At 36.7% G+C, this 26,158-nt stretch overlaps 2 protein-coding genes across 3 annotated transcripts in view; one reads left to right on the forward strand and one right to left on the reverse strand.

The window, feature by feature from the left end:
- The window catches only part of mmp16b (matrix metallopeptidase 16b (membrane-inserted)), a gene marked incomplete in the record, with an annotated part of 32,009 nt that extends 28,843 nt beyond the window's left edge, over positions 1–3,166 (reverse strand). The window contains 1 exon segment of one of the 2 annotated variants that reach the window (XM_024273584.2): positions 2,589–3,166. In XM_024273584.2, coding sequence (XP_024129352.1) covers positions 2,589–2,717 — 129 coding nt within the window. 2 annotated transcript variants of the gene reach the window in all.
- A 153-nt stretch (positions 3,167–3,319) lies between these two features.
- Positions 3,320–26,158, forward strand: part of egfra (epidermal growth factor receptor a (erythroblastic leukemia viral (v-erb-b) oncogene homolog, avian)) — an 86,160-nt gene continuing 63,321 nt past the window's right edge. Inside the window, exons 1-3 of the mRNA XM_024273582.2 lie at positions 3,320–3,572; positions 9,513–9,643; positions 17,207–17,662. Of these exons, the coding sequence (XP_024129350.1) occupies positions 17,590–17,662 (73 nt within the window). The 5' untranslated portion in view covers positions 3,320–3,572; positions 9,513–9,643; positions 17,207–17,589. The remainder of the gene's footprint in view (positions 3,573–9,512; positions 9,644–17,206; positions 17,663–26,158) is intronic.

The following is a 26,158-nucleotide window of genomic DNA, read 5'->3' on the forward strand; positions in this document are numbered from 1 at the left end:
TGACTCGAGTCCAAGTCATGTGACTCGAGTCCCCACCTCTGGTATTTGCAAAATGTTAAATTTGCTAAAAGAGCAGATTTTTTTAAAGAACTATGAAAGAGTGCTGATGTTGACCTAAATTTATGAAAAATGTGGTAAAATTGCTTAAAAATTCATAATACATGGCAATTTTGCAAAAATATTTAGATAAGAGCTAAACTCCAAATTAGCCCAAAAAGACCTTGATTCCAAATTAGCAAAAAAAAAAAAAAATTGCCTAAAAAGCTAGCTCATTCCTTAAATACTAGCTAAACTCCAAAATAGCCTAAAACTTCTCAGTAAACCAAATTAGTCAGAAACATTAGCATGTTGCTAAAACAGAAGCTAAACTGCTAAGCTAAAAGCCCCAGCAGATAAAAAATTAGCCAAAAACGTTGCTAAAATATTGGTTAACACAAAAAATTGTTTAATAATTGCTAAAAAAAAAAAAAAAAGATGAAAACATTACCCATAAATATATTTAAAGGTTTGTTGCTAATCTCCTTAAAATTTTGAAATGTGAAAACTTTCTCATTCATTTCCTACAGAAGAATATTTTGCTCAATAATATTTTAAAAACTTAAAACCATAAATACCAGCAATAATGTCCTGAATGAGCTTTTGATACCAAGATGGCTGAAATAGCTGAAAGTGAGTTTGAGTTTTTACGGGTTGAAAAACGTATATGGACAGGAGCAGAAAATACAAGGTTTTTTATGGTATTTTGGAGTATAGCTAGTTTTTTAGAAACATGCTAATGTTTTTGGCTAATTTGTTATTTGCTGGGGTTTTTAGGCTAGCATATAGTTTAGCTTCTATTTTTGCAACATGCTAACGTTTTTGACTATAGTTTACTGAGGAATTTTACACTATTTTGGAGTTTAGCTATAAGCAATGTGTTAGCTTTTAGGGCTAATTTGGCATCTACTTGAGTTTTTTGGGGCTAATTTTGAGTTTAGCTACTATTTTAGCAACATGCTAACGTTTTTGACTAATTTAGTTTACTGAGGAATTTTACACTATTTTGGAATTTAGCTAGAATTTAAGCAACATGCTAACTTTTTTGGCAAATTTGGCATCTACTGAGTTTTTTGGGGGCTAATTTTGTGTTTAGCTCATATTTAAGCAACGCACTAAACATTTTTAGCAGAGTTGACATGTATTAGGAATTTTTAAGCAATTTTACCAGACATTTTTCAGAAATTTAGGCCAACCTTAGCACTCTTTCGTAGTTTTTTGACATAATTTCCAGTCTTTTAGCAAATTTAAATTTTTTTCAAATAGCTTTTGCATTTTCAGCAAATCTTTTCAGTAATTAAAGTAAATTGTATCACAATTTTAAAGCTTCAGCATCTTCAGTGACTACTTCCAGCAAAAACCAATCACAGTGGCATTATTACAGGTAATGCAACTATTCTAGTTTTATTTTTGGCTTCATTCATCCTCTCCTTCATCTGCTGCACAAAAGATTCATGTTAGCAACACCAAACAATTAAACCCTTTTTCTCAATCAAATCACTTCAAGTTTATTCTCGTCAAAACTAATCAACACAATCCGTTCGTCTGTGATTTTGTCACATTATCATTTCTATTACTCCAGAAATTCTCCGGATATCGTCTCAGAAATCAAATAAAAGCTTTGACGTCATGGTGTGTTGCTCAGCTTCTCTGTGTGATCGTAGAAAATCACATTTATCCACCAAATCCTGAAACCTCAGAAGTGGATTTGACTTTCTGGCTGCAATGAAATGTAAATAAATGCAGGAAGTGCACACATTTGTAATCATGATCTTCTAGATTTTCCTTCAAAGTTTGGAAGTTTTCTTGAGAGAGATGTCACGTGACCTATAGAGACAGACTCAGGTGGAGATCTTCAGGTGAAGTCGGAGGATCAGACACTGGAGGCCCAGAAGATATTTCCAGTCTGCACAGCTGTCTGCCTCCCTATCACATCCAGGCTCTGCTCCAGCCAGCCAATCTGCTGCGCCGTCCTCCCTGTCCGTGGACCACCCCCCCTCCCTCCCCAGCTACAGCCAAACGCCTTGTTTACCCCCTTCTCCCTGGTCCTGAGGGCGTGCTGCATCTGTGAATCTGCGAGGCGAGTTGGTTCAAAGACACAGATCCCAGACAGATACTGGGCAGATTTCACTGAGCCATTAAATTGAATAATGATGCATGTGTGCGTGTGTGTGTGCGCGTGTGTGTGCAGCATCTCTCTGAAGCTATTTCTTTACGGTGGCGGGAGGGGGAAGATGGAGGAGACAGCAGCAATTAATGACATCCAAATTAAGGAATTCTATTATGCAATATGTAAATGTTTAATCTTCACCAAAAGATGTTGCATAAGACAGATCACGAGCTGTCCAAAATAAATAAATAAATAAATAAGGCAAATTAATAATAAGCGGATCATATCTGGGTGGAAAGCACTAAAACAAACCCCCGAAATGAGCATCTCTGCTGGCAAACAGCAGGACGCGCGCGCGCGGGGTTTGGGTGCTGATGCTGAGGATGCGGAGGAGAGATGCTCGGTCAATGATGCTCGCGGGGAGGGAAGGCCATCGTCTTACCTCAACGCTGAACTGCCGATGCGCCTCTCCGGACACGGAACGCGAGATCCAAAGCAGGACGTGCAACCAGAGCGCTGCCGCGTAAAAACAATCCGATGGCGTTCTTTTACTGGCGGATACTAAGGTCATAATGACCCGTTTGCTTTAGCCCAGTGTTTATCAGGAAGCCGCCCGTCAGCTGTGTGTCAAATGAAAACCATCGGGCCAGCTGTCAAAGGCAAAAATGCAGGAAAACGTCAGAAAATCCCGGCGCTGCCAAAACAAGGATGTTCGGGTATCAGGCGGAAAAACAGCGACATGTTAGATCCTCCGCTGTCGCCATTCCTGTTGACACCCGGGCTTCATCCATCCAGCAGCAGCATCAATGGCCATGTACAGTAAAGCTACCTAGTCTGCGCAAGAGAGGCTCCCTCCCGACTCGACGCCTGCGCTTTGATTTCTCACACAGCGCAGCGCTGCTTGGCAGCATCATGAGAGCAGCCCTGCAGAGTGCACGACACAATCAATGCAATCCTCCCGCCTTCACCTCCACGCTGCACAAACACTGCAATTTACAGACAATATTTGCAGATTTCATCCTAAATCCCCAGTTAGATCTTAAATCCAGATCAATGGAGCTCAAACCTTTTGTTGATGCTCTCAATTCTATCTACGTTTATATTTTAATTTATAGGTCAAACATATGGAAATGTATACAAGTATGTTGTTATGTAACATGTTACAGGCATGTTCTTTGATCTGAAGAACAGCATCGGCTTTCTTAGCGAACCACAAGGTGGCAGTGTTTCCCCAGGGCGCACGGATCCTGAAACCACCCCACGTTCACCAAACGAGGCCACGTTGGAGACGTCACAGTGAGAGGAGAAAGAAAGAAGCACATTTTTGACCAAACAAAGACCTTCACTTTGTTTCATTGTGAAAAGGACAGTCTCATAGGACCTGATCCGAACCTGAAGGCTCTGATTGTCTCAAATCACCAGAAAGGTTTGCTGGAATACTTTTAAAAAATATTAGTTTTATCCTGAATTTGGTTTATTTCAATTAATCAATCAATTTATAGCAGGGGTCCCAAACTACGGTCTGCAGGCCGGATCTGGCCCCACTCCAAATTTGGCCGGACCCCCCAAACTGTTTTGGCTAAATTTGACATTTTCCAGTTTTTTAAGCTTTTTTGGAGTTTAGTTAATATTTCAGCTACATGCTAGCTGTTTTGGCTAATTTAGGGTTTTTTTTCAGTATTTTAGGATAATTAGGATTTTAGCTAACATTTTAGCTTTATGTTGCTGTTTTGCTAATTTATGCTTTTTTCAGTTTTTAGGCTAATTTGGGATTTAGCTAATATTTAAGCTACATGCTAGCTGTTTTGGCTAATTTTGGCTTTTTTCAGTCTTTTAGGCTATGCTGGATTTTAGCTAACATGTTAGGTTTGTGCTAGCTGTTTCAGCTAATTTTGGCTTTTTTCCAGCATTTTTTGGATAATTTGTATTTTAGCTAACATTTTAGCTTTATGTTGCTGTTTTGGCTAATTTATGCTTTTTTCAGTTTTTAGGCTAATTTGGCATTTAGCTAATATTTCAGCTACATGCTAGCTGTTTTGGCTAATTTAGTTTTTTCCCCAGTATTTTAGAATAATTTGGATTTTAGCTAACATTTTAGCTTTATGTTAGCTGCTTTGGCTTATTTAGGCTTTTTTTCCGTTTATTCTATTTTGAAGTATAGCTAATGTTGAATTTTTTTTGTTTTTTGGCTAATCTGGAACTACGCTAATATTTTAGCTAGCTATCAGCTGCAGGATTTTAAGCTTTCAGCTTCACTGTTTTTAGCTATTAATTTAAGCATATTCAGATATTAATCTATTGCAGATAATGCTATATATCTAATTTTTAAAATGTTTTGGTATTATTTTTCTGTGAAGTTTACAGACATTTTTTTTTTTTAATGTGGCTATGTGTGGCTTTCTGGAAAACCATAAATCTTTACGTTTAGGCTGTGATTGTTGCACTTTTTCTGTTAGCCTACAAACTGACCCCGGCCCCCATCAGAGAAGAAAGCAATTATGTGGCTCTGACATGAAAAAGTTTGGGGACCCCTGATTTATAGTGAATTCATGTAATCCCACCCTAACTAACTTTCATTTGTCCCATCGTTATCATCCTCCGTCTCATTTGCATAACAGACATTCAGACTGATCTCCACCTTCCAGGATGACACAACCTGACAACAGTGCGACACTGCAAGAGCCAAAATTCCACATTTGGATCTCACTCGTTCATTCATGCATTCATGCTTGTGAATGACTCACAGCTTCCTGTAGTTTTAGGCAGAGCGTCCAACCACCCATAAATGATTAGATGAACAAGCAGCTGGTCTGAGAACATCAGTGAGTTGGTGGTGGAAAGTAGCAGCTGATACCAATGATGTCTCAATATTTATGTCCCACAGAGGTCCTGGACTGATGGACCAGTTTTTTTTTTTTTTTGCCTCCACCACAAACTCACCACAATTTGCACACACCAAGAACCCAGGGAAAATTAATTATGGGCATAAAGTGATTTTTTTTTCCCTTGGTAATTCAATCTATGGCCTTATAACTCATCGAGCATCATTTGGAACTCTGAGCTTAAATAACGTTGGAGTTAGAAGTTTGTAGCCTTTGAACGGTATTAGCATGCCAAACTCGCAAAAGTGGCGGACCACCTATGTTCGCACATTTTTACTGGAATATTATAAAAATTTTAAACATGAATCGTTGACTCAAGCTTAAATTTAATATATGATATGAACTAACAAGGAAGGTGGGACCTCTGATTGTCCCCTACCCTATCTTTGGTGGGGCAACCTGAGAACCTGAGAACCGTGGCCGGCGGATCTCTCTCAAGTAAGGGAGAGGAATCCCTGAGCTCTTTGATGAGGCCATGACCTAAGACAGTAGGGCAGTGGTAGGGGGTCGACTCCTGATCGGAAGATTTTGGGTTCGATTCCCACCTTACCCGGCAATTTATCGAAGTGTCCTTGGGCAAGACACTGAACCCCACCTTGCTTCTGGTGGAAGGTTGGCAGCAGTGTTCGGCAGCTTCGAGGAAGGTAGAAAAGTGCTATATACTTCTGGGCCTGGGGGGGCTTGTGATGTGAGTTCTGGTCCTTGTCCACAAGCACAGGGGTTCTCCAGAATTCGAACAGTGTGCAGTCCGGCCATGTTTACAACACTCTTGGGGTGTTTTCTTGGGTGTTATCCCCTTGGGCGGAGATGGGGGGCAGGTTTCCTGGAGCGTAGGCCAGGTCTCCCTTTGGGGGCCTTGGCTCGTGCCCGGGGTGGAGGGATGCCCAGAACTCCTGGAGGGTGGTGGACTGCTTGTCCGGGGGTGGAGCCCCATGTTGGGCCCCCTGGTACAGCGGGGGGTTGTTCTTCTGGCTGGGCTGGAGCTTTCAGTCTCTTGTGCCTCCCTAGTGTTGGGGGCCCCTGTGGCAGTCCCGTTGACCCCGGTCTGGGTGGTGGACCGGGGTCATGAATTTGGCATGTGCAGCTCTGACCAGGGTGGGGCCATGAAGGGCGTGTAGCAGCTGTTTAGGCAGTGACGGGGGTGGCGAGGGCGAGGGTGGGTACAGCTTAATTTTATCAATCCATCCACTCATCCATCCATAGATCCATCTTCTTAACTCAATAAATCCCTTTCAGGGACTCCAGGGTCCATCTACTGTTGGGCGAAGGCGGGGTACACTCTGGACAGGTTTCCAGTCTGTCGCAGGACCACTTCCATTTTTGTCTATCTTTTTTACAATTTACTAAAGGAATTGTAAGAAGTACACCAACATGAAGTAATACTAATGGAAAAAAATCCAAATACAGGAAATGTTAAGGCTAACTCACCTGTAAGTCCTGAGTGCTCATAACCATTACGGTCACATGACTCACATATGAGAACGAGGCGTTCCGTTTGGAAACAGGACGTGACAGGTTGAGAAACCCAGAGAGGGATTCCTGCTGGATTAAAACTCCTCCATTCATTTACCTTTAGTTGTTTACTGAGTAACCCACTGGGATGCCATGGAGACTGCATGCTCTGGCAAGTGAACATGGCTGACATCCAAAGACCAGGGGCCCCGGTCAGGAAACGTACCAGAGCAATGAGACTCCTGCGTGTGTTTTTATTGTTATTTCTCATAAAAATACATGCCAGTGTGTCGCTGCAAAACAAACATTCAAATATTTGCCCTAACCAATTTATCTGCCAAGTTTAGCTACAGGAGAATTGCCCTGAGGCGGGCAGATGGTGAACGTGAGCTAATCTGTAGCTTCTCTAATTAAACCTAATTAATTGATATTTGACAGTTGGCATCGAGCGCCTGAGGCTTTTGAACCACAGAAAATAAGTGCTGGTTTCATTTTTTAATGTTCTTTTCGGTTTCACTCACAGCTGACAGAAACCTCATCTGACTGCTGTGACAAATCCTGGAAGCAGAGAAACTCCGAGTTTAAAATCACGAATCTGCAGCTTCCAAATCTTCCTGAAACTCTGATAAACAACACGTCTTGGGCTGCTTATTTTCTCTGCCTCACAATAAATGAGATGTTTGTGAACGCAGCAGAAGCTGCTGCTCCTCCGAGTGACAACAGTGCTCTTCATCTCTGTGCCTCCTCACCGTCTACACTACTCACAATAAGTTAGAGATATTGTGAAAATATTGGATTTCGTGGACACAGTGTTTGTATTGGGGTGATAGACAGACCTCACTTCGTGTTTCCTCATAACGGTCTCACTGTGTTCAGTGTGTCTTTATTATTGCAGCCAAATCCCAAAAATTCTAAAAGAAAAACATTTTCATTGTGGCATCAATTCCAACATTCTGTGTTTGTCAGTAAGTCATTCCAAGTTCATAAGTCAAACAATCACGGGCACACAACGCCGCTTTACGTACGAGCAACGCCATCTGAACACAACACCTTTGGGTTAGTATGGTGTTAAATTTACGCCAAAAGTCAACTATGAGTTTATATCAAACTCCACGTGCATAATTAACATATTCCTTGAGTGCAATGAATGCTCCACATGTATAATAAACGTTCCACGTGCGCAATGAACGTACTCCACGCGCGCAATGAACGTACTCCACGCGCGCAATGAACGTACTCCACGCGCGCAATGAACGTACTCCACGCGCACAATGAACGTACTAGTGAACATACTCCACACGAGCAGTGAACGTGCTCCACACGTGCAATGAACATTCCACATGTAACATCTAAAATGAAGCAAACAATGAATGTTTAAATTCATTTTCTAAGAAAAGTGTTGGATCACATGGTGGAAAAAACACAAAAAGAGGAAGTCTTAGAAAATGAATTTAAACGCTCATTATGGGTGGATCTGATCTAGTTTGGTGTCAGAAATCTTAAAATATTTAATTTAAAAGTTCTTTGTCTGTTTGTTTCATTTTCAATAAAAAAAACTTTAATGGGAATACAATGAAGTTATCTGTTTTTCTTTAATACTTTATAAAATGATAATTATATGAAATTGTCATTTTTAATATCATTTTATTTTTTTTATTTATTTTATTTGAGAAACAAATGATGCACGGATGCAGTTATGGCTTCAGTATTGCCCTAGCAACGGTAACGGGGCGGGGCCAACAGAAAAGTGGCCACTCACACGCCAACGCGGACTGGTCCTCGGGATGCAGCCGGTACTGTTACCCTAACCTTACCAACAAGCTGGTACCAGATCTGGTAGCGTACACGTGTTGTACAAGGCGCGCAGTTCCGGTACTTTGGTAATGTTCCAGTCCGAGTCCGTTACCGCGTAGGTCCAGTACTGGTGCAGTACTGGACACTGCACCTTTAACCTAGTACTGGACGTGCATGATACAAGACTGTGCAACAAACAGGTTAGGGTACCGGGACGCGAACCGCACCGGTACTTTAACCTTAACCCGGTACTGAATGTGCACGGTATCAGAACCATTACTGCAAACCAGTACCGGAATGGTACCAGACAGTGCCTGAACTACCCTCCTGGTTCCAGGCACGTACGCTACCAGACAGCACTGGGTTAAGGTTTGGTACCAGTGCGGTACGCATCCCAGTTCCGGTTGCAGCCTGGAGGTTTGGGAGCCCTAATTTAATTGGAGCAGCCAGGACATCAAAAAACGACAACACCCAACGCTTTTTGATAACACTATCTCATTCTCAGGGGACGGGGGGGTCCAAAATAGCTTTTTTAAGGGGTGACCCTCACGGCAGAAGGTCGTAGAGCCCGCCATGCCAAGGGTATTCTGAGTCGCCCACTGTAGGAGAAACATGTGGGTGTGTTCTGAATCACACAGGTGTACATTTAAAAATAAGAAATTACCTTTTTGTTTTAGCATGATTTGTTTAAGTTATAAAACTGATGTTTTTATGTGTTCTTATGTATTTATGTATTACACATTTCCAGATTTGAAGACACTATTTTTTAATAACTCTACGTTTGGAAGGGTAGGGGAAGAAGTTTTGGTGTACATCCTAAATACTGATGTTTCTGGCGGATTTGACTCCCATCATGCATCTGAACAAACTAATACATGCAAAACCGTTTCGCTTCAATGAAGCCTTTAATAGGAGCTCTTGTGTGAACATTAGTGAAATTGCCAGAAGTTATGTCTCATACAGTTTGACCTCAATTGCAATTTTTTAAAGAACTGCAGACATGAGACTCATTAATTAGGGGCACCTTTGCTAATGCGTCTTCAGTTAGAAACAGGCACTTTGCAAGTATTAAGGATAATAATAAAAAAAGCTATCAAAATAGGACATGGAATTTTTCCTTTATTGTCTTCTCTGATCTTTCTGTGCTTTCTTTCCTTTTTTTCTACTTCGCTGTGCTCTAAATCTTGCACAGTATAGCCATTATTCCATGCTTGTTTGTTTTTTTCTGCTTGTATCAGCACTGCAGATGACACACATCCTCGGAGCAGCCCTGGAAGGCACAATGCAATACTGCAAAAACAACTGGAACCACTTTCTGTGAAGGATTTCAGAGCTCCGACATATGCTAGCGCTTTAGAAACGACCTCTGGTAAGATGCCAAGGTGATGTCTTTCTTCCTGTACACAGCCTCTTTAATGACTCTTTACAGGCTAAATCTGGTTTTTAAAACAGTCAAACCTCGACCCAGAAGTAAGGCTGTAATTTCATTTATCAGTGATTCTAATGCTCCTTTTCGTAGAGTTTTTGGCACGTAAAACTCAATCCCACGTTCAGCGATTTCAGCAATCTTGGTATCAAAACGTTCAGCTTGTTCAGGTCGTTACTGAATGTGTTTTTTGATGTTCATAAACTTTATAATTTTTGAAAGATTGAGAAAAATATGCACCATAGGAAATGAATGAGAAAGTCTTTAAATTTCAAAATTTTTAAATAGATTATTCACCAAATATAAATATTTGTTAACTAATCTAAATAAATATTTGGAAAACATAACCCATGAATATATTTAAATATATTCATGGGTTATGTTTTCATCTTTTATAGTAATTTTCAAAAAAAAAATTGAAGTTTAGCAAAAATTGTAGCAACAGGCTAACGTTTTAGGGTGATTTGTTACCTACTGATGTTTTTTAGGCTAATTTAGAGATTAGCTTCTATTTTAGCAAAAGGCTAAAATTTTTGGCGAATTTAGTGTACTGGGGAATTTTAAGCTATTTTGGAGTTTAGCTAATATTTTAGCAACGATCTAGCTATTTTGGCTAATTTGGCTCTGAGGTTTTTCTGTGCTAATTGGGAGTTTAGCTTCCATTTTAGCACCATGCTAATGTTTTTGGCTAGTTTGTTATCTATTGGAGTTTTTAGGCCAATTTAGAGTTTAGCTTCTATTTTAGCAGCAGGCTAACATTTTTGACTAATTTAGTTTACTGAGGAATTTTAAGCTATTTTGGAGTTTAGCTAATATTTTAGCAACGATCTAGCTATTTATGCTAATTTGGCCTCTGAGGTTTTTCTGTGCTAATTGGGAGTTTAGCTTCCATTTTAGCACCATGCTAATGTTTTGGGCAAGTTTGTTATCTAGTGGAGTTTTTAGGCTAATTTAGAGTTTAGCTTCTATTTTAGCAGCAGGCTAACGTTTTTCACTAATTTAGTTTACTGAGGACTTTTAGACTATTTCGGAGTAAAGCTAAAAAGCTACGCGTTAGCTTTTCTGGCTGATTCTCATCTTCTGAGGTTATTTGGGCTAATTTAGAGTTTCTAAAGCTCATATTTAAGCAACATACTAAACATTTTTGCAAAATTGACACGTACTAGGGATTTTTAGGCAATTTTACTACAAATTTTTCAGAAATTTAGGTCAACTTCAGCGGTCTTTCATATTTCTTTTAAAAAAAGGTACAGTTTTTTGGCAAATTTAACATTTTGCAAATAGGTTTTGCATTTTCAGCAAATCTCTTCATCAATTTAAATGAATTGTGTCATCGTTTTCAGCAAAAGGCATTGACACCTGCATTACAGTAATGAAAGTTTTCTATTTATCCCTGCTCTTTTCCGTAAGTTTTTGGGCACGTAAAATCTCCATCACATTTTAAATGATTTCCGCAATTTTGGTTTCAAAACTTTCAGCTCATTTTGGTAATTTGGCATCTACTGGGGGTTTTTTAATGGTAATTTTATCTAAAATTTTAGCAACATGCTGACGTTTTTGGCTAATTTGTTATTTGCCAAGGTTGTTAGGTTGTTTTTGAGTTTAGCTAGGAAGAGGCTAATATTTTTGGCTAATTTGTCATCTACTGAGGTTTGTAAGGCTACTTTTGAGTTTAGCTTATATTTTAGCAACAAGCAACATTTTTCACTAATTTTACTGAGGATTTTTGGGCTATTTTGGAGTTGTGCTAGCATTTTAACAATGTGCTAGCTTTTTAGCTATGAGCTAGCTAAGGTTTTTTGGGCTAATTTAGAGTTTAGCTCATATTTAAGCAAAATTGGCCTTTATTGAGGACTTTTAAGCAACTCTAACAATTTTTCAGAAATTTAGGCCTATTTTAGCCGTCTTTAGTTAAAATTTGAAGTGAAAGTTTGAACTCTGGAAATATCTTTTTAATTTTCAGGAACCAGATTTAGCACATTGCATTCAGACTAGCATTATCCCAGGTTATGAAACTGTTCTAGTTATCAGTTGATATTTAACTCTTTTTTTTACAACAATTGCATTTTTTTATTTTTAGGTTTTGGTTTGGCAGGCGTATATTACTGTTAACCTCATTGAGGGTGATTCTTTCGTGAGCAGGATGAGCGTAATTTTACTCAACAAAATATCCTCTTCCTCACACAGTGCGGTGCTGGCCCATTAGGCTGCGATAATTTAAGAAACACCAGCGTGAAAAATTGCTTCAATCATTCTAGTCCCCGCAGAGTCTGATATGTGCACCACAACAAGCACATTTGTGCAGCAGGACATCCAATTAGACTCGGATCCCATAAGGGTGGACCTTTTTCATGTTTCATCCCGGCCGCCCATGTTCGATGCGGACCACCGTTCCTCATGCATGCACAGAAATAGAGATAAAGTGATTATAGGATGACAGAAACGACACTTTGCCTTGTTTTCAGGAGCTAAATCCAATGACACCTTCAGATATATTCAGTTTAATATCCTGGATGAATCATCAAGACGACTTTTGTGCTGCACTAAAACTTCAACTTCCCGTATCTGATGAACTTTAATGCCTTTACTTTAAGGTTGTGCAAAAATAATAATTATTACAAAAATTTTACATTTTAGAAGAAAAATCCTCCTTAAACTAAATGTAATAGCATGCAAGCTTGAGCAAAGTGGATCCAGTCTAATTGATTTACAATCAAAATAAGTGAATTATGCATTTTTGTGCATTAGTCGTCGGTAACGTGATAGTTTTGGGGATAATGGAAAAAGACATGCTCAACGTTTGAGGGGTTAATGCACAGCAACATGAGAAAAGCTGAAATGTTTTTAATGTTTTGACAAAAATTGTGCACATTCTTGTGTTTTGTGAATATATTTTATAAAAGGGAAACCTGGTGGTTCAGATAATACTATGGATCCTTTGTCATTATCGTTTAAAGATTCACTTAGATGAAAATTATGGTTTTAACTCATTATTTTGGCTTCTCTCTGATGATGGAGGACAATTTAATGAAAATAATTTAATTAAATTTTTGGGGTGAACGAAATAATTTGAACATTTTAGATTCAGAGCAAAAAGACGCATGAGTTCAAATACATTTACAAACAAATCAAATTAGAAAAATACAGAGATACAAGAACAGAAATTGCAGCACTAGTGGTATAACATGATTAACTTGTTTTTCTGACACACAATTAAGAATATTAACATTTATTAATATTGTAATGATGAAAATGTAATTTTTTTGGTTTTTGTTTAATTTATTTTGCTTTCTTTACTTTTTTAAAGGCAGGTTTAAATAATCAAAGCATCTGCCTATTTCTTTTCAAGCATGTGACTCTATTATTATTGTTGTTGCTTTTGTTATTATTATTATTATTATTATTATCCACCATGTAACGATTCAAAGTTCTGAAGTGAAAATTTTGATTTTTTTTCAGATTTTTTTTCAACACGATAAATTAAAGGTATTTTAAGGCCAAGTTATATTTTCTTTTTGCCCCTTATATCAAACTGTTTTCCTACTAACAGAATGGATTCAAAACCAATAAACAATTACACATAATATTGAAATGATCATAAATCCGTTCATACTCGGTTCACGTTGTGGCTAAAAGGACATAATCGTAATTAAAAGAATACTGGGAAAACTTTCAAAACATCAAAAGAACTTTAGATCTCGAGGTCAAACGATGATCAGAGTGGATCTTTTAAAGTAATCCTTTAGATTTGTTTCAGAATTAACTATAAAACAACACTACAAGGTCTTTTCAACCTTAAAAAACGTGGAATAAGGAATATTCATAATATTGTGTAATTTCTTCGCTCTAAATTAATGACATTTTTTTATTTAGTTTATTTGTACACAGCAAAACTCCTCTATAAAGCTAAAAATAAAATATTAATATTCAGAAACAGTTCAGACATAGTTATGGAGATTATTCACTGAGGGGATTTGATCATTTTAAACAACCAATAATTCGAACTGTTAGGAAGAGTTTGTGTTTATCAGAGTCCGGGACTAAACTGTGGAACAGCATAAAAAAATCAATACAAATGTTTGGACATCAGATTATTTACAATCAAAATGAAAGAGAAGCTGTGGTCAAAATATAAGATGGGAGACAAAAATTATGATTGAAACCATTTTGATTGTGAAATGATAATTATGGAGAACAATTTATAGGATTTACAGGTGAAAAGAGGAAAATTGAAAGTTGCTGAAATATTTTGAATTCGGTTTTATGACTTTTTTATTTAAAAAAATGTGATTGCATTGATTTTGTGTTTATTTTAAGTTATTTTTTTGTAATGTTTTACATGTTTGAAATAAATCAAATTGTAATCATAAAGAGTTACTCGACTCTATCGACTTTTCTAATAACATTTGGAAAAGATGAACATGAAATAAAGTTACAAATGAATTCCAAAACATTTTACATTTAGATGAGGTATATTGTTGAATTACTAATTAATGACAGTTTATTTTGAAATAAATTATTAGTACAGGAAGTAACATTTGAGGACTAACCCTCAGCTTTAGTTAGTTTAGCTCAGAACAATAAAAAAGGTTATTTATTTTGAAAATTGGAAAATGTCTAAACTGTATGTGAGGAAAACATGACTAGACACTATTAGAAACACAAATTGATTGATTGGTTTATTTCAAGCATAAATTGTGAAAAATACAGAAAAATCACACAAATATTTCAAACTCATTGCAGAAATAATGAAACGCATTGATTAGAAAATAGAAATCAAACAAAGAAAAACAAGACACACTTATGTCACATTTGATTCATTAGATATAGTCATTATTTATTTATTTATTTATTTATTTAACATTTACTAGACAATGGGAGGATCAGCCCCTTGAGATGATACATCTCGTTTTCGAGAGTATTATTATTATTAGTAGTATTATTAACTATATAGTTCAGGGGTTGGCAACCTTTAACAGTAAAAGGGCCATTTGGACTCGTTTTCTGTTATCAAAACCTAGAAGGAGCCACATAGATTCACTTTAGCCTTTAAAACATTTGTATAATTCATTACCATTTAAAAAAAAATAATAAATATACATTTTTCCTATTTTTTGACACAATCAAAAGCAAAAAAAAAAACACTAGCATCTCTCAAAATGTGATTTTTTTTTTACCTTTTAGTAGGTAAAAATAAGTAAAAATAGTAGACGACGTTGCTTTATTCTAGTTAAACTCCAACATAGCCTAAAGTTCCTCAATTAACTAAATTACTCAAAAATTGCTAGCCTGTTGCTGAAATACTCTAAATTAGCCTAAAAAATTTCAAATTACCCAAAAACGTTCGTATATCGATACATTTTGAGCTAAACTCCAAATTAGCATAAAAAACTCAGTAGAGGCCAAATTAGGCCAAAAAAGCTAACTTTTTGCTTGATTACTAGCTAAACTCCTCAAGGTCTCAAACTCCTAGCCTAAAATTTCTTAGTAAACTAAATTACAAAAATTAAAAAAACGTAAAAACTTACTATTATATTACTTTTCTTCAGCCAGAGAGCCACCATGGAGAGATTAAAGAGCCACATGTGGCTCCGGAGCCGCAGGTTGCAGACCTCTGGTCTAGTTTGATTGCTTAAAAAGGAGTGAGAAGTGAACTTATATAATCCCACCCATTCTGAGTTTCAGCATTTTAAAGTTTTGGATAGTTTTGTAATCTGATTCTGATCAGATCAAATACAAAACATTTCAGTAATTATTATATTACACAGTGTAAACTCATTGGTGTCATTTAAAAAAGCTTTGATTATTGTTACACATTTGGAATTACTCAAAGTAAATTAAACATAAGTCTTTGTGTTTGTGATATCTAACAGAAAATTTGGGTCAGAAATGTAATTAAACTTAACAAAATAAAAGCTTAAAGAGTCTGACCATCATCTGTTAATAGTTACGGTTTTGCTGCTTTGAACATTTACAGGTGTAATTGTATCATAACACACAAGTTACTGTACTCTGTTTTTACAAATTCACCCATCTTAAACTACTATGCAGCAGTAAAAAGTACTACGATATTGTCATATACTGTTTTAATGACAGTACTGCTGAGGATGTGTGGTTGGTAAAGTCTGCCGACTCATGTTTAAGGGACACATGCTGACTCATTCTGTAGTTTATGAGTCTGAATGAATGAGAGAAACGTTTCTAGAACTTCAGACTGACGATCAGTCAGAAGGTCTGAGTGACTAAGAGAAATGTACTAAATTAAAATCAGCTTTTCTCTAAAGCATTATCATACTGTAGTTTAGTATTTGTTTTCCGTAGGTGAAAAAAAAAAGATTACTGTGATTTTTCATGAATCCACTTCTGATAATTAAAATGTTGATGGTTTATTATAAAAATTACATTTACTTTAATTGTGCATTACGACTATTCCTTTAGATAACTGTAACTAGCCAAAGGAGCAGGGTAACCACCCCCCCTAACTTTCTTATATATTTTTTTCTCTTCATGTCGGGGCTGGATCAAAGTTATAAATGTATCACATGGACAAAATATAAAAAATCCTGATTTATGTATAATAACAGCATGTATGAATATCCAAAAGTAGATAAAATACTGTTAAATGAAAGAAAAAAATGTGTGAATGTGTTGTAAAAATATTATGTTTATTTTACTATGTATTGTAAATTGTGATTATAAAGAATATTATGATGAGGCTTAACTGATGATTATTGTTAAAAGTTGTCAGTAATGTAAACGTCTATTATGATGAATTAAGGGGCAGACTTCAATAAGCCTTTCAAACATGGATATAAGACATAGCATACTTATTGTCAATTATGCAAATACAGATGTGACTGCAACATAGCTATATGTATAATTAACATGTTTGAATAAACTGAACTAAAAAAAGCTTAAAAAAAACAACAAAAGCCCTAAATTATCCAAAACAGCTATGAAGCTGAAATGTTAGCTAAACTCCAAAAATAACCTAAAAAATCTTAGTAAATAACAAAAAACTCCAAAAAGTAAGCGGAAAAATAAACCAACTTAAACCTTAAATAACTTTAAATATTTTACTGTCCATAAAAATACATTTTTGTCAAAATTATCCCATTTAGAATTAAGAGCAAGATAATATCAGTCCATTATTAACATATATTTATTTTATTAATATTATTAATAAAATAAAATTGCCGGGAGGGCCGGGTATAGTCCCCTGAGGGCCGGATCCGGCCCCCGGGCCTTGACTTTGACACATTTGCGCTAGATAAACATTAATTTAATAAATGACCATAATAAATATAATAACTGTTTTTTAATTGTTAAAAAAAAAAAAGATTAAATGGTTAGGTACCGTTAAGTGGATTTATTCCTTAACTTGTTCATTAGCAAATTTTGCTTTAATGTTTGTTATTTATTTATTGTTAATAAAGTTTTTTTTAAATCATTATTATTAGATTGTACAGTGTGATCTGAAACATCTTTTTTGCTGAATTCCTGCAGAATCTGAGCCAGAAGAGATGAAGCTCCGTTTTGGTTGAATCTGTGGAACATCTGGATGTTTTCCCGCCTTGATCCGCCCAGAAACGTAAACTCTCCCCTAAAGTCGTCAGAAACCCGCCGCAGCTGGATCCGCGCTGACCCCGCGTTCACCTGAGCAGCGCGAGACTCACATCTGGCCGTCCTCCTTGTGACGTCACAGCCCCTTCTTGCGCCGTCGGGACTGAAGACTTGTGCGGGAGGAGGAGCTGTCAAAGTTTCCCGGAGAAAGAACGACTCACTCTTTTTTCACGCAAACGAACAGAGCGGAACCGAAGCTCAGGAGAGCAGAAGGCTCGCGCGCGCTGGTATGGACTGACCTCGACCCCGCACGAGCTCGAACGACGATGGCAGCCGGTTTTCTGAAGTGGATCTGCGTCCTCACCTCCGCGCTCTCCTGCGTCCTGGCGGAGCGGAAAGGTATGCGAGTCGTTCTGCCCTCAAACGGCCTCTCGAGTCTCCGAGCTGCGGGGAAAAGTTTCTCCCAGTCCCAAAGCGGGTCCGCGGTCTGCGTGAAGCTCCAGGAAAGCGGAGTCAACAAGCCAGAAACGGCGTGTTGCTCTGAAGCTGTGATTAATGAGTCCATTATTGAAGTTAATTAGGCAAAAAATGATCTTTAAATTGAGGATGATGGAGAAAATATCATTTTTTTATTCATAAACTCACAGATTTGCATTCATATTTTATTTAGTATTGCATTAATTGTCAACGTTTGACAAAGAAATTACATATTTTAGATTTTTGTTTGATTTCTTATTTGGATAATGTCCAAAAAATGAAAATAGAGATTATTTTTCTTACTTCCAGTGAATTTAGTCCCTGCAATGAAGGCCACAGGAATGTCTTCTCAGTGATTTGATTTTTTATTGTTTTTAGTTTTATTTTTTCATCTTTTTGTGTGATTTTAACCAACAATCCATTAAACTGTACATCAGGGGTGTCAAAGTCAAACTTTAAAATCATAACTTTTTAACACAATTATGAACTAGATATAAAGCATTACCTGTGATACTGCTAGTGTGAATGCTGTAAGCTGAATTTGGCCGCTGAAGATGCTGAAACTGATAGCTAAAAACGTTGAAGCTGATAGCCAGATAAAATATGAGCTAAATGCTAAACTAGCTTAAAAAAAGGTTAGCTAAAACAGCTAGCATGTAGCTGAAATGTTACCTGAACTCCAAAATAGCCTTTAAAAATTATCTAATACAGCTAACATGTTGCTGAAAAAATAGCTAAACTTCAAAATATCTTAAAAAAACTAAAAAAGACCAAAATAGCCTAAACAATTAAAAGAAAAGCCTAAATTAGCCAAAACAGCTAGCATGAAGCTGAAAAAAATTGCTAAACTTCAAGATATCTTTAAAAAAACCCTAAAAAGGCCAAATTAGCCAAAACAGCTAACGTGTAAATGCCCTGCGACAGACTGGCGACCTGTCCAGGGTGTACCCCGCCTTCGCCCATCAGCAGCCGGGTTAGGCTCCGGCACCCCCGCAACCCCGAAAGGGAAGAAGCGGTCAAGAAGATGAAAATAAAAAAGCTAGCGTGTAAATATTAGCTTAACTCCAAAACAGCCTAAAACAACTAAAAGAAGAAGCGTAAATTAGCCAAAACAACTAGCATGTAGCTGAAATATTAGCTAAACTCCAAAATAGCCTAAACAATCTTAATAAATTCCAAAATAGTCCAAAAAGCAGAAGAATGACCATTTTTAAAGCTTTAAAACTGTAACTTTTTACCACAATTATGAATAATAAAAAGGCAGGAATATTATTCCAGAATATATCAACTTAAGCCTTAAAAAACTGTCAATACTTGGCTCTCCATAAAAATATATTTTGCCAAAATTATACAAGTTAGAAATGAGCTCAATAAAATGATCCGACTTTGACACATGTGATGTAAAATAACTTAAGATTTATTGTTTTTCATCCAACTTTAAGATTAAAAGGGGACTAACTTTTTGTTGCTGCAAAATGAAACAACTTGAACCCAAAAATTAGCATTACTCCAAAAAAGAGGCCCAAAAATCGATCTCCAATTTGACAGAAACATCTTAAGAGTGCAGATTTATCATCAAACACAAAGCAGTAGCCCCTCCTCCTCGTATCCACCCACTTTCGTTGGAGTGAGTCAGAGGAGAAAGTGACCATCGGTATCACTTTCCTCCCTGATGACTGGAACTTCCTCTTCTCCTGGACCATCATCTGTCAGCACTCATTGCTGTTCCTCCTCTGAAGCAGATAAGCGTGAATGTTCCGTGTCATCTCCACACGTGAGCATCTTTCCTGTCGGCTCTGACCAGTTCAAACCAGGACTGGTTTCTTAAAACCATAACAAATCAAACGTGTTTGCGATCCAAAAAAGACAGAATCCCTAAATATTTCTGGGCTTGTAAACAAAGTCTTCGTGCTGTCGCACGTAAAAAAACATCCTTGGAGTTTTAAAGCAGCAGGAGCTGTAATAAAGCTGATGCTGCTCGGTATTTTATCGATCTTATTGCTCGATTTTGCATAAATGATGCAGTTTTTCTTTCCAGAGGATGCTCCATCACATTCCAGCTGCAGTTTTGCCAGTTTTTGTTTTGGACCCAAAATTGGATCCAGATGTTGAGACTTGAAGTTTTGGCTTTTCAGTGTCAAACCTGAATCCAACGAAACACAAATATTTGATTTAGTCCAAAAATAAAGGCAGACGGACGTTCAAAACCTGGATCAAGGGTTGGCTTGAACGCTGTTACTGATTGGAGGGTTTGAAGTTAAAGAGTTTCTCTTTTCTGTTTGGTTTCTGTGGATCCATTAACTCAAACAGAACAGCCTCAATTCTTCTTCTGTGTTTTATCTGCTGCTTTTTCACTGGACAAAACCTCCTTTTCAAAACAAGTTGAATATATGGAAGAGAAGACGCGTTTCCCTTATTATGAGTCAAAAGAAATCTGTCAAAACCAGCAGAACTTGTCTTAAAAAACTTTATTTGATTTAACCTTGAAATGACTATATCCACTGATATTTTAAAACAGTTCTCTGATAATTGGAAATAGTATGTATTAACTTTAGCATGTATTGCTTTTATCTGATTTTATGTCTTTAAAGTCTATTTATATGCAAACATTCCTACTTTTACCCCAAAGATTTTCAGTTTTAAGCGCTGAAAAAGTCAGACTATCCTTATCTCTAAAGCAGAATACGCATGTTAATGGAAACGAGTCAAAAATACTTGTCAATTATCAGTCAAAAATACTAGTTTCAGTAGAGAGATTATATAATAGGTTTTTAATATTGAACAACTTAACAAGATTTTTCTTAAAACAAGTCATTACATCCAGCTGAAAAGTTATGGAACTAAGTCTAAACTATAGACTAAAGTACTTTTTGGAATGTAGAGTCTCTGAGAATCATTAGTTTCTAATTTTATTGATGTTATTCCACATTTGAAAAAAAAGTAGCAGCAGCAACAAGAAAATAAGAAAATGATTAAAAAGAAAATACTTTTTAAATATTAGCTTCACTTTGGGATTTATCAGGTCTGAATTTTAGCTTCCCAAATATCTCTTTTTTTAAAAAATTCTCACTAATAACTTGGAGCATTTTTTTTACAGTTCACTAAAGTGAAGGTTTTCCAAAATAAATGTTAGTAGAAATCCACAAAACTTTAGTTTCTGCACTTTAAAACTCAGAAATAAGTCAACATGTCTTAAAATTGAAAAGATTTTCATCTGTCAGGCAAAATAATCTGTCAATGGGATCAGAAAAATCTTTAAATCTTATTTTTTGGAGGAAAAAATGTCTTAGACTTTTTAAAGTTCCACTCCAACAATTTTTTTTTCTATTGTTAAATTGTATTAATTTTGATTAGGTTATGCTGTTATTAGCCAAAAAAGTGTTTAAAACTTGTTTAATTCTTGAAGATACAGTGTAAAACCACCTGTGTGCCCCCTACAGGTTGAATCGAGGTATTACAGTTGAATTTTGTGATTGGTCAAACCACATAAGTTTCAGAAGTCTGACATCATGATCTGTAGCTCCAGTAATGATAACAGGCCTGCCCCCAAGCCTGACTGGATTTTCACATTTCCTCTGTAGGTGGAGTCAGCCTCCAGCTTCCCTGTTTGGTGACCCTTTAAGACATATTTTCTGCAGAGCAGCTGGAGCTCATTAGACGTTGAATTTTGGGCTAGGAAGTAAGCTGCCCCTATTTCCCAGCATTCCTTTGTTTACACACTCTCCCGCTAGCTTACACCATCTCCCAAGCTAACGTTAGCATAAACGATATCCGAGCTTTACAGTATTGATCCAGATTCCAGCTCAGACGAGGAAAACAAAGACGGTATTGGATCTGTTTGTCTGCAAGAGGATGCATCAGAATTGTAGCGGAGCAGGGAGACTTTAGCCCAACCGTGGTAGTAACTCCTTTACAATCTTTTTCAAGCATCTGGTTTTCATCTGTTCCTGATCCAACAGGATTTGATTAAAAAAAAGTAATATTTAAGGCAGTTTTTATCCTAAATTCATATACATGTTCTCCGTTATGAGAAAAACGCTCCAAAAACATGTTAAAAACACAATTTTAATCGGAATGGATATTTAAATTAAGATTATTTTGCGATTGAAAATCAAGATTATTTATTCTTGCAACACAGGAGGTTTTTCAGTTTGAACTTCCTTAAGATACAGTTTTTTTTCACTCACGTCTGCTGCTGATGTTGCAACTGAAGTTTCATTTTTACCTTGTAAATCAGGTTTTAACTCAAACTTTTTTAAAGCTCGTCAGTCAAAATCTTAGCAGACGCTCTTCTCCAGCGTTTTACGCAGCAGGAAGTGAATCTCTGTCCTCCAAATTCTATTATGTTTCTACGATTAGCTTAAAAAAATGAAAAGATTAAACATATTGACCCTACATGTCTGTGCGTTAGTAAATCGTGTTTACAGAAAATGGTTCAGAACGTGTAATTAGGGGAAAAACACGTCTGCACTTCAATGAAATAACTTTATTATTTTAAGCTTCTTAAGAAGGCAATTTTCAGATAATCCACGGGAGTTTCGTGGGATTTATAAACCCAAAGAAGACGGAAAATAAAAGAGCATGTAATCCATGGATTTATTTTTAAAACAGCAAACAAGAGTTTTTTTTCAGAAAAGTGTCTAATTAAGCATTGTTCATTTGATATGTGTTACAGAATCTGCTTCATAAGAAATCAGAGAAACTCAAGTGGAGCAAAACTGTGAAAATATCTGCAGAAGTTCTGCTCAGGAGGACATAAAAAGGTTTCTACCAAGTTGATAGTTTGGAGAGAAAATAAACATTTAGTCTAAACTTGATCACAGAGTTTTACTTCAAGCATAAATGTGTACAAACCTTCAAAATATCACTTTTTTATTAATTTTATCACATTTCCGCTTATTGTGCTTTGATAATCTTTCACTTTCAACAATTTTCTATCATTAGTTTATATTTAATCTTTATTAATATACTTTTACAGACGTTGTTATTATTTCATAATGTCTCTTTTGAGAAGGATGCTCGTATTACCTGGACCCTCCTATGTAATGGAGACTCTCTTTTTTTCTTACAAACTATCAGTTCTCTGTTACTGAACTGAAACTAAGTCCTAAAGAAGTTTTTTTGAGAGTTTTCTTCCTCCAAGTTTAACTTTAGATGATTGATCAACCATGAAATCAAATTGTTAACTGCTAATGTTCGATTATTCTCCTTTAAAATGTGCTGTGTTCATTTATCTTTCAAAAAGTGTCCTTGGAAAACATTATTTTCATGACAGTCCATCTTTTTAGTACAAATACAGCTCATCTTTTTCCACAGTTAACTGGAAAATGTCCAAAAAGTGATAAATTTAGTCATTTTTTAAATGCAAAAAAATGAGATCAAACAGTTTTTATTCTTTCTATCAAAAATCAAACATGTAGAGACAAAATAAAAATGTATAAATCCACAATTAAAGCAAAGACAAAGTCAAAACAATGTGAAAATGTTTTATAAAAACAGGCGAAGCTTTACTAAAATACAATATTCCAAGGTTTTATTCCAAGGGATTCTTTATTCCAACAATTATGTGTCATAACTTTTATAAATTTTAATGCTAAAAACTTTTTAAAGCTAAAAATCTTCACATTATTCCTCTTTCTTAACATAGAATTGGAAAACTGCTTATTTCTGCTGTTTTATTTTGAAATTCGTCTTCTCCCTTCTGTCAATCCTTTAAGTTTCTTAATCAAAGTTAATTGTCGATGTTTTTAGTCTGTCTTCATTGTTGCAAAACTAAAAAGAGTCTCAGCAAAGTCAAACGTCTGTGAAAGAGGCGTTTAAAAGGTGCATTTGTCACAATCTTCATTTAAATGTCCCGTCTGCTCAGCATGAACAGATCTGAAAACCAGCTGACTCAAGGATCTTGAACCGCTTTCTCCAATTAAAGATGAAAGGTTCTCCGGATAATCACGGCCCGCCGCTCAGCCATGCCTAATTGCAGGCTTGTTGTGGGCCAGACGCTGCGGCTTCGTGGTAATGAGTCCTGGGTTTGAAAACACACCTGGCGGCGAGCGGCCCCTCCCTCCAGAGCCCACCTGTCAGCGAGCAGACCCTCACAGTTTAATGGCTTCTGCAGGAGAGTCAAACCGGGCTGGGAAATCATTTAAATGATCCTCGTGCTGCACAGTAGTACTACGATACGACAATACACACCGTCAGGGTGATGGAAAAGAGTTTATCCTGTTATTTTATTCATAATTACACCAAATATGTCATCAACAGGTTGCAACAATTAATGTTGTCTCGTCACGATGGATAGTTTATATTAAGTGAAAAATAAAACAAAAATATGATTTTTTGCACAGAAACTCCGTCTTTTGCCACATAACTGTTTTACGTACTTTGATTCCAACTCACTCGATTTACACGATTTAACTCGAGTACTACTGTTAATAATCATATAAAATGATCTGGAGGATTCTTATTTATCACCTTAATTTTTTTAAATAAGTTAAATTTGCCAATAAATTTATTTTTAAAAAATGTGAAGGCTACATTTAGCATTAAGTAGTCTGTTTAAGAGTACTACCAATGTACACAGTCTGTCGTAAAAGTGAGGTAGTATACTTGAAGTTTACTTTTTATATAGTATCTATATATAGTAAATCAGTTAGTATACTTGCTAAGCTACACCTACATGGTCTGTAGTATACCTGCTATACATATACTCAAGTGTACTTTAAAAAATTCACTTCCAGTGTAATACTTTTTGTACTTTCGCTATGGCCGTTTTCATTTGATGCATTTATTTTGCAGCACTTTTCAAGTCTTTAAAATAAAGTCGAAAAAAAGTAAGCATTTTTAGTCAAACTTCTCAGAAAATAACAAAAAAGGTATTGAGGTAAATGATGATATAAAATACTCCATATCGTGATATAAGACTTTTTCCTAATTGCTCACCACTACAGTACTCACTATTTCTGTTTATGGAGGTTCCAGATATCAAATGTAAAAAAATATATATATTCTTTGTGCTTTTCTACTGACAAACCTGACCGATTATGTGTTTTTGATATTTCCAAATCCATCGTTCTCCAAGCTCGCGTGTGTTCGGCGAAGCTCCTCTGCCAAAAAGTGAACCTGTGAAAGATCACATTAATCACAGGAACTTGTCAACAGCTAAGTCTATAATCCCCAATGCAAGGTCTGCCTTGAGCGCTGAATAACCCGCTTATATCAATACGCTCTTCTGAATAATGGGTTTTTCCAGTTCTTGTTTGAACGAATGTGAAAGATAACACAAAAGTGAAGCTGAGCTCCATCGATTGAACAAAAGTTCTGCTGATTCAGACACAGTTTCAGAATCCTGACTTAGCGGTTCTCCCTGTGCGTTGATTGGAGTTCTGAAGAGTCGGTTCTTCCCATCAGTTTCAAAGAAACGTTCCAATAGAGCCCACTCTCTGGAAAATAACTTTGTAATCTTAGAGGGGTACTTGTACTTCTGCAGCTACAGCTTCCGTTGACCGTCTTCCCAGAATTCCATCTGCTGCAGCTATTGTCAGTAAAAATGCGTTTTAGCTTAAGGCCGCGGGGGCTGGAGCTCCGTATCTGTCCGCCCTCGTTTTGGTTTGAGAAACTTTGTAAGGTCTTGGTGTTGGCGATGTGAGAGAAGTGCTTGCGTGGTGCAGGAGTTGGGTTTCACTGCGGGACAATAGCGGCTCTGTGGAGAACAGGTTATCTGGCAGCCTTTTGTGGAGGAAGCTTCTGAGGCCAGACGTGTTTGTCATCAGAGGAAGTATTGCAGCATTTTCAAAACTTTTTACTCCAAAGATGCACTCAAAAATAGCAGCTCCCTAAAACGAAGCCCTCCTGTAAGTGTTAATTATGAGTCTGGTTCCGCCGTGACGGTTTGTATACCTCCATCATGGAATAAGTGAACGCATGGTTACTCATTGAAGGAGTTTGCAGGCTTTGTTTGTACATGGTAACAGAGTCATCTGCAGCATTTATGGCCTTTCCATGATTCCGTGCAGGTTGTGCACGGGGGTGGGGGGGATCCAGTGGAAAGAGACCCTGGAAAAAAAGCCTTCTGCTATCTTTCATCTCATCAGCCGCGGTGTCGTGTTGAAAGGGAAAACGAGGCCACAGCTTCAATGAAGATATTAATCCTGGCTTAAAGCAAGGATTTTTTAATTATCGCTCAAGTTTTTCTTCTTTAAATATGGAGCGACCATGTCTGATGTGGATTTAAATTAAATATTGTAAAATGAAAAGATATTTTTGGTCATCATTATGTCCTGCAGCCGCCCTGGACGACAAGGACCAGATTGTTTCCTTCTATAATTCTTTCTTAGTGAAAATTTTGGCCTTGGCACAAAATCAAAAACCAACCAAAATTTGCACGCACTTAGTACCTGGTGAAAAGGAAATTTGGACATA

Source organism: Oryzias melastigma, linkage group LG17 (assembly GCF_002922805.2).
Source record: "Oryzias melastigma strain HK-1 linkage group LG17, ASM292280v2, whole genome shotgun sequence".
Taxonomy (NCBI): domain Eukaryota; kingdom Metazoa; phylum Chordata; class Actinopteri; order Beloniformes; family Adrianichthyidae; genus Oryzias; species Oryzias melastigma.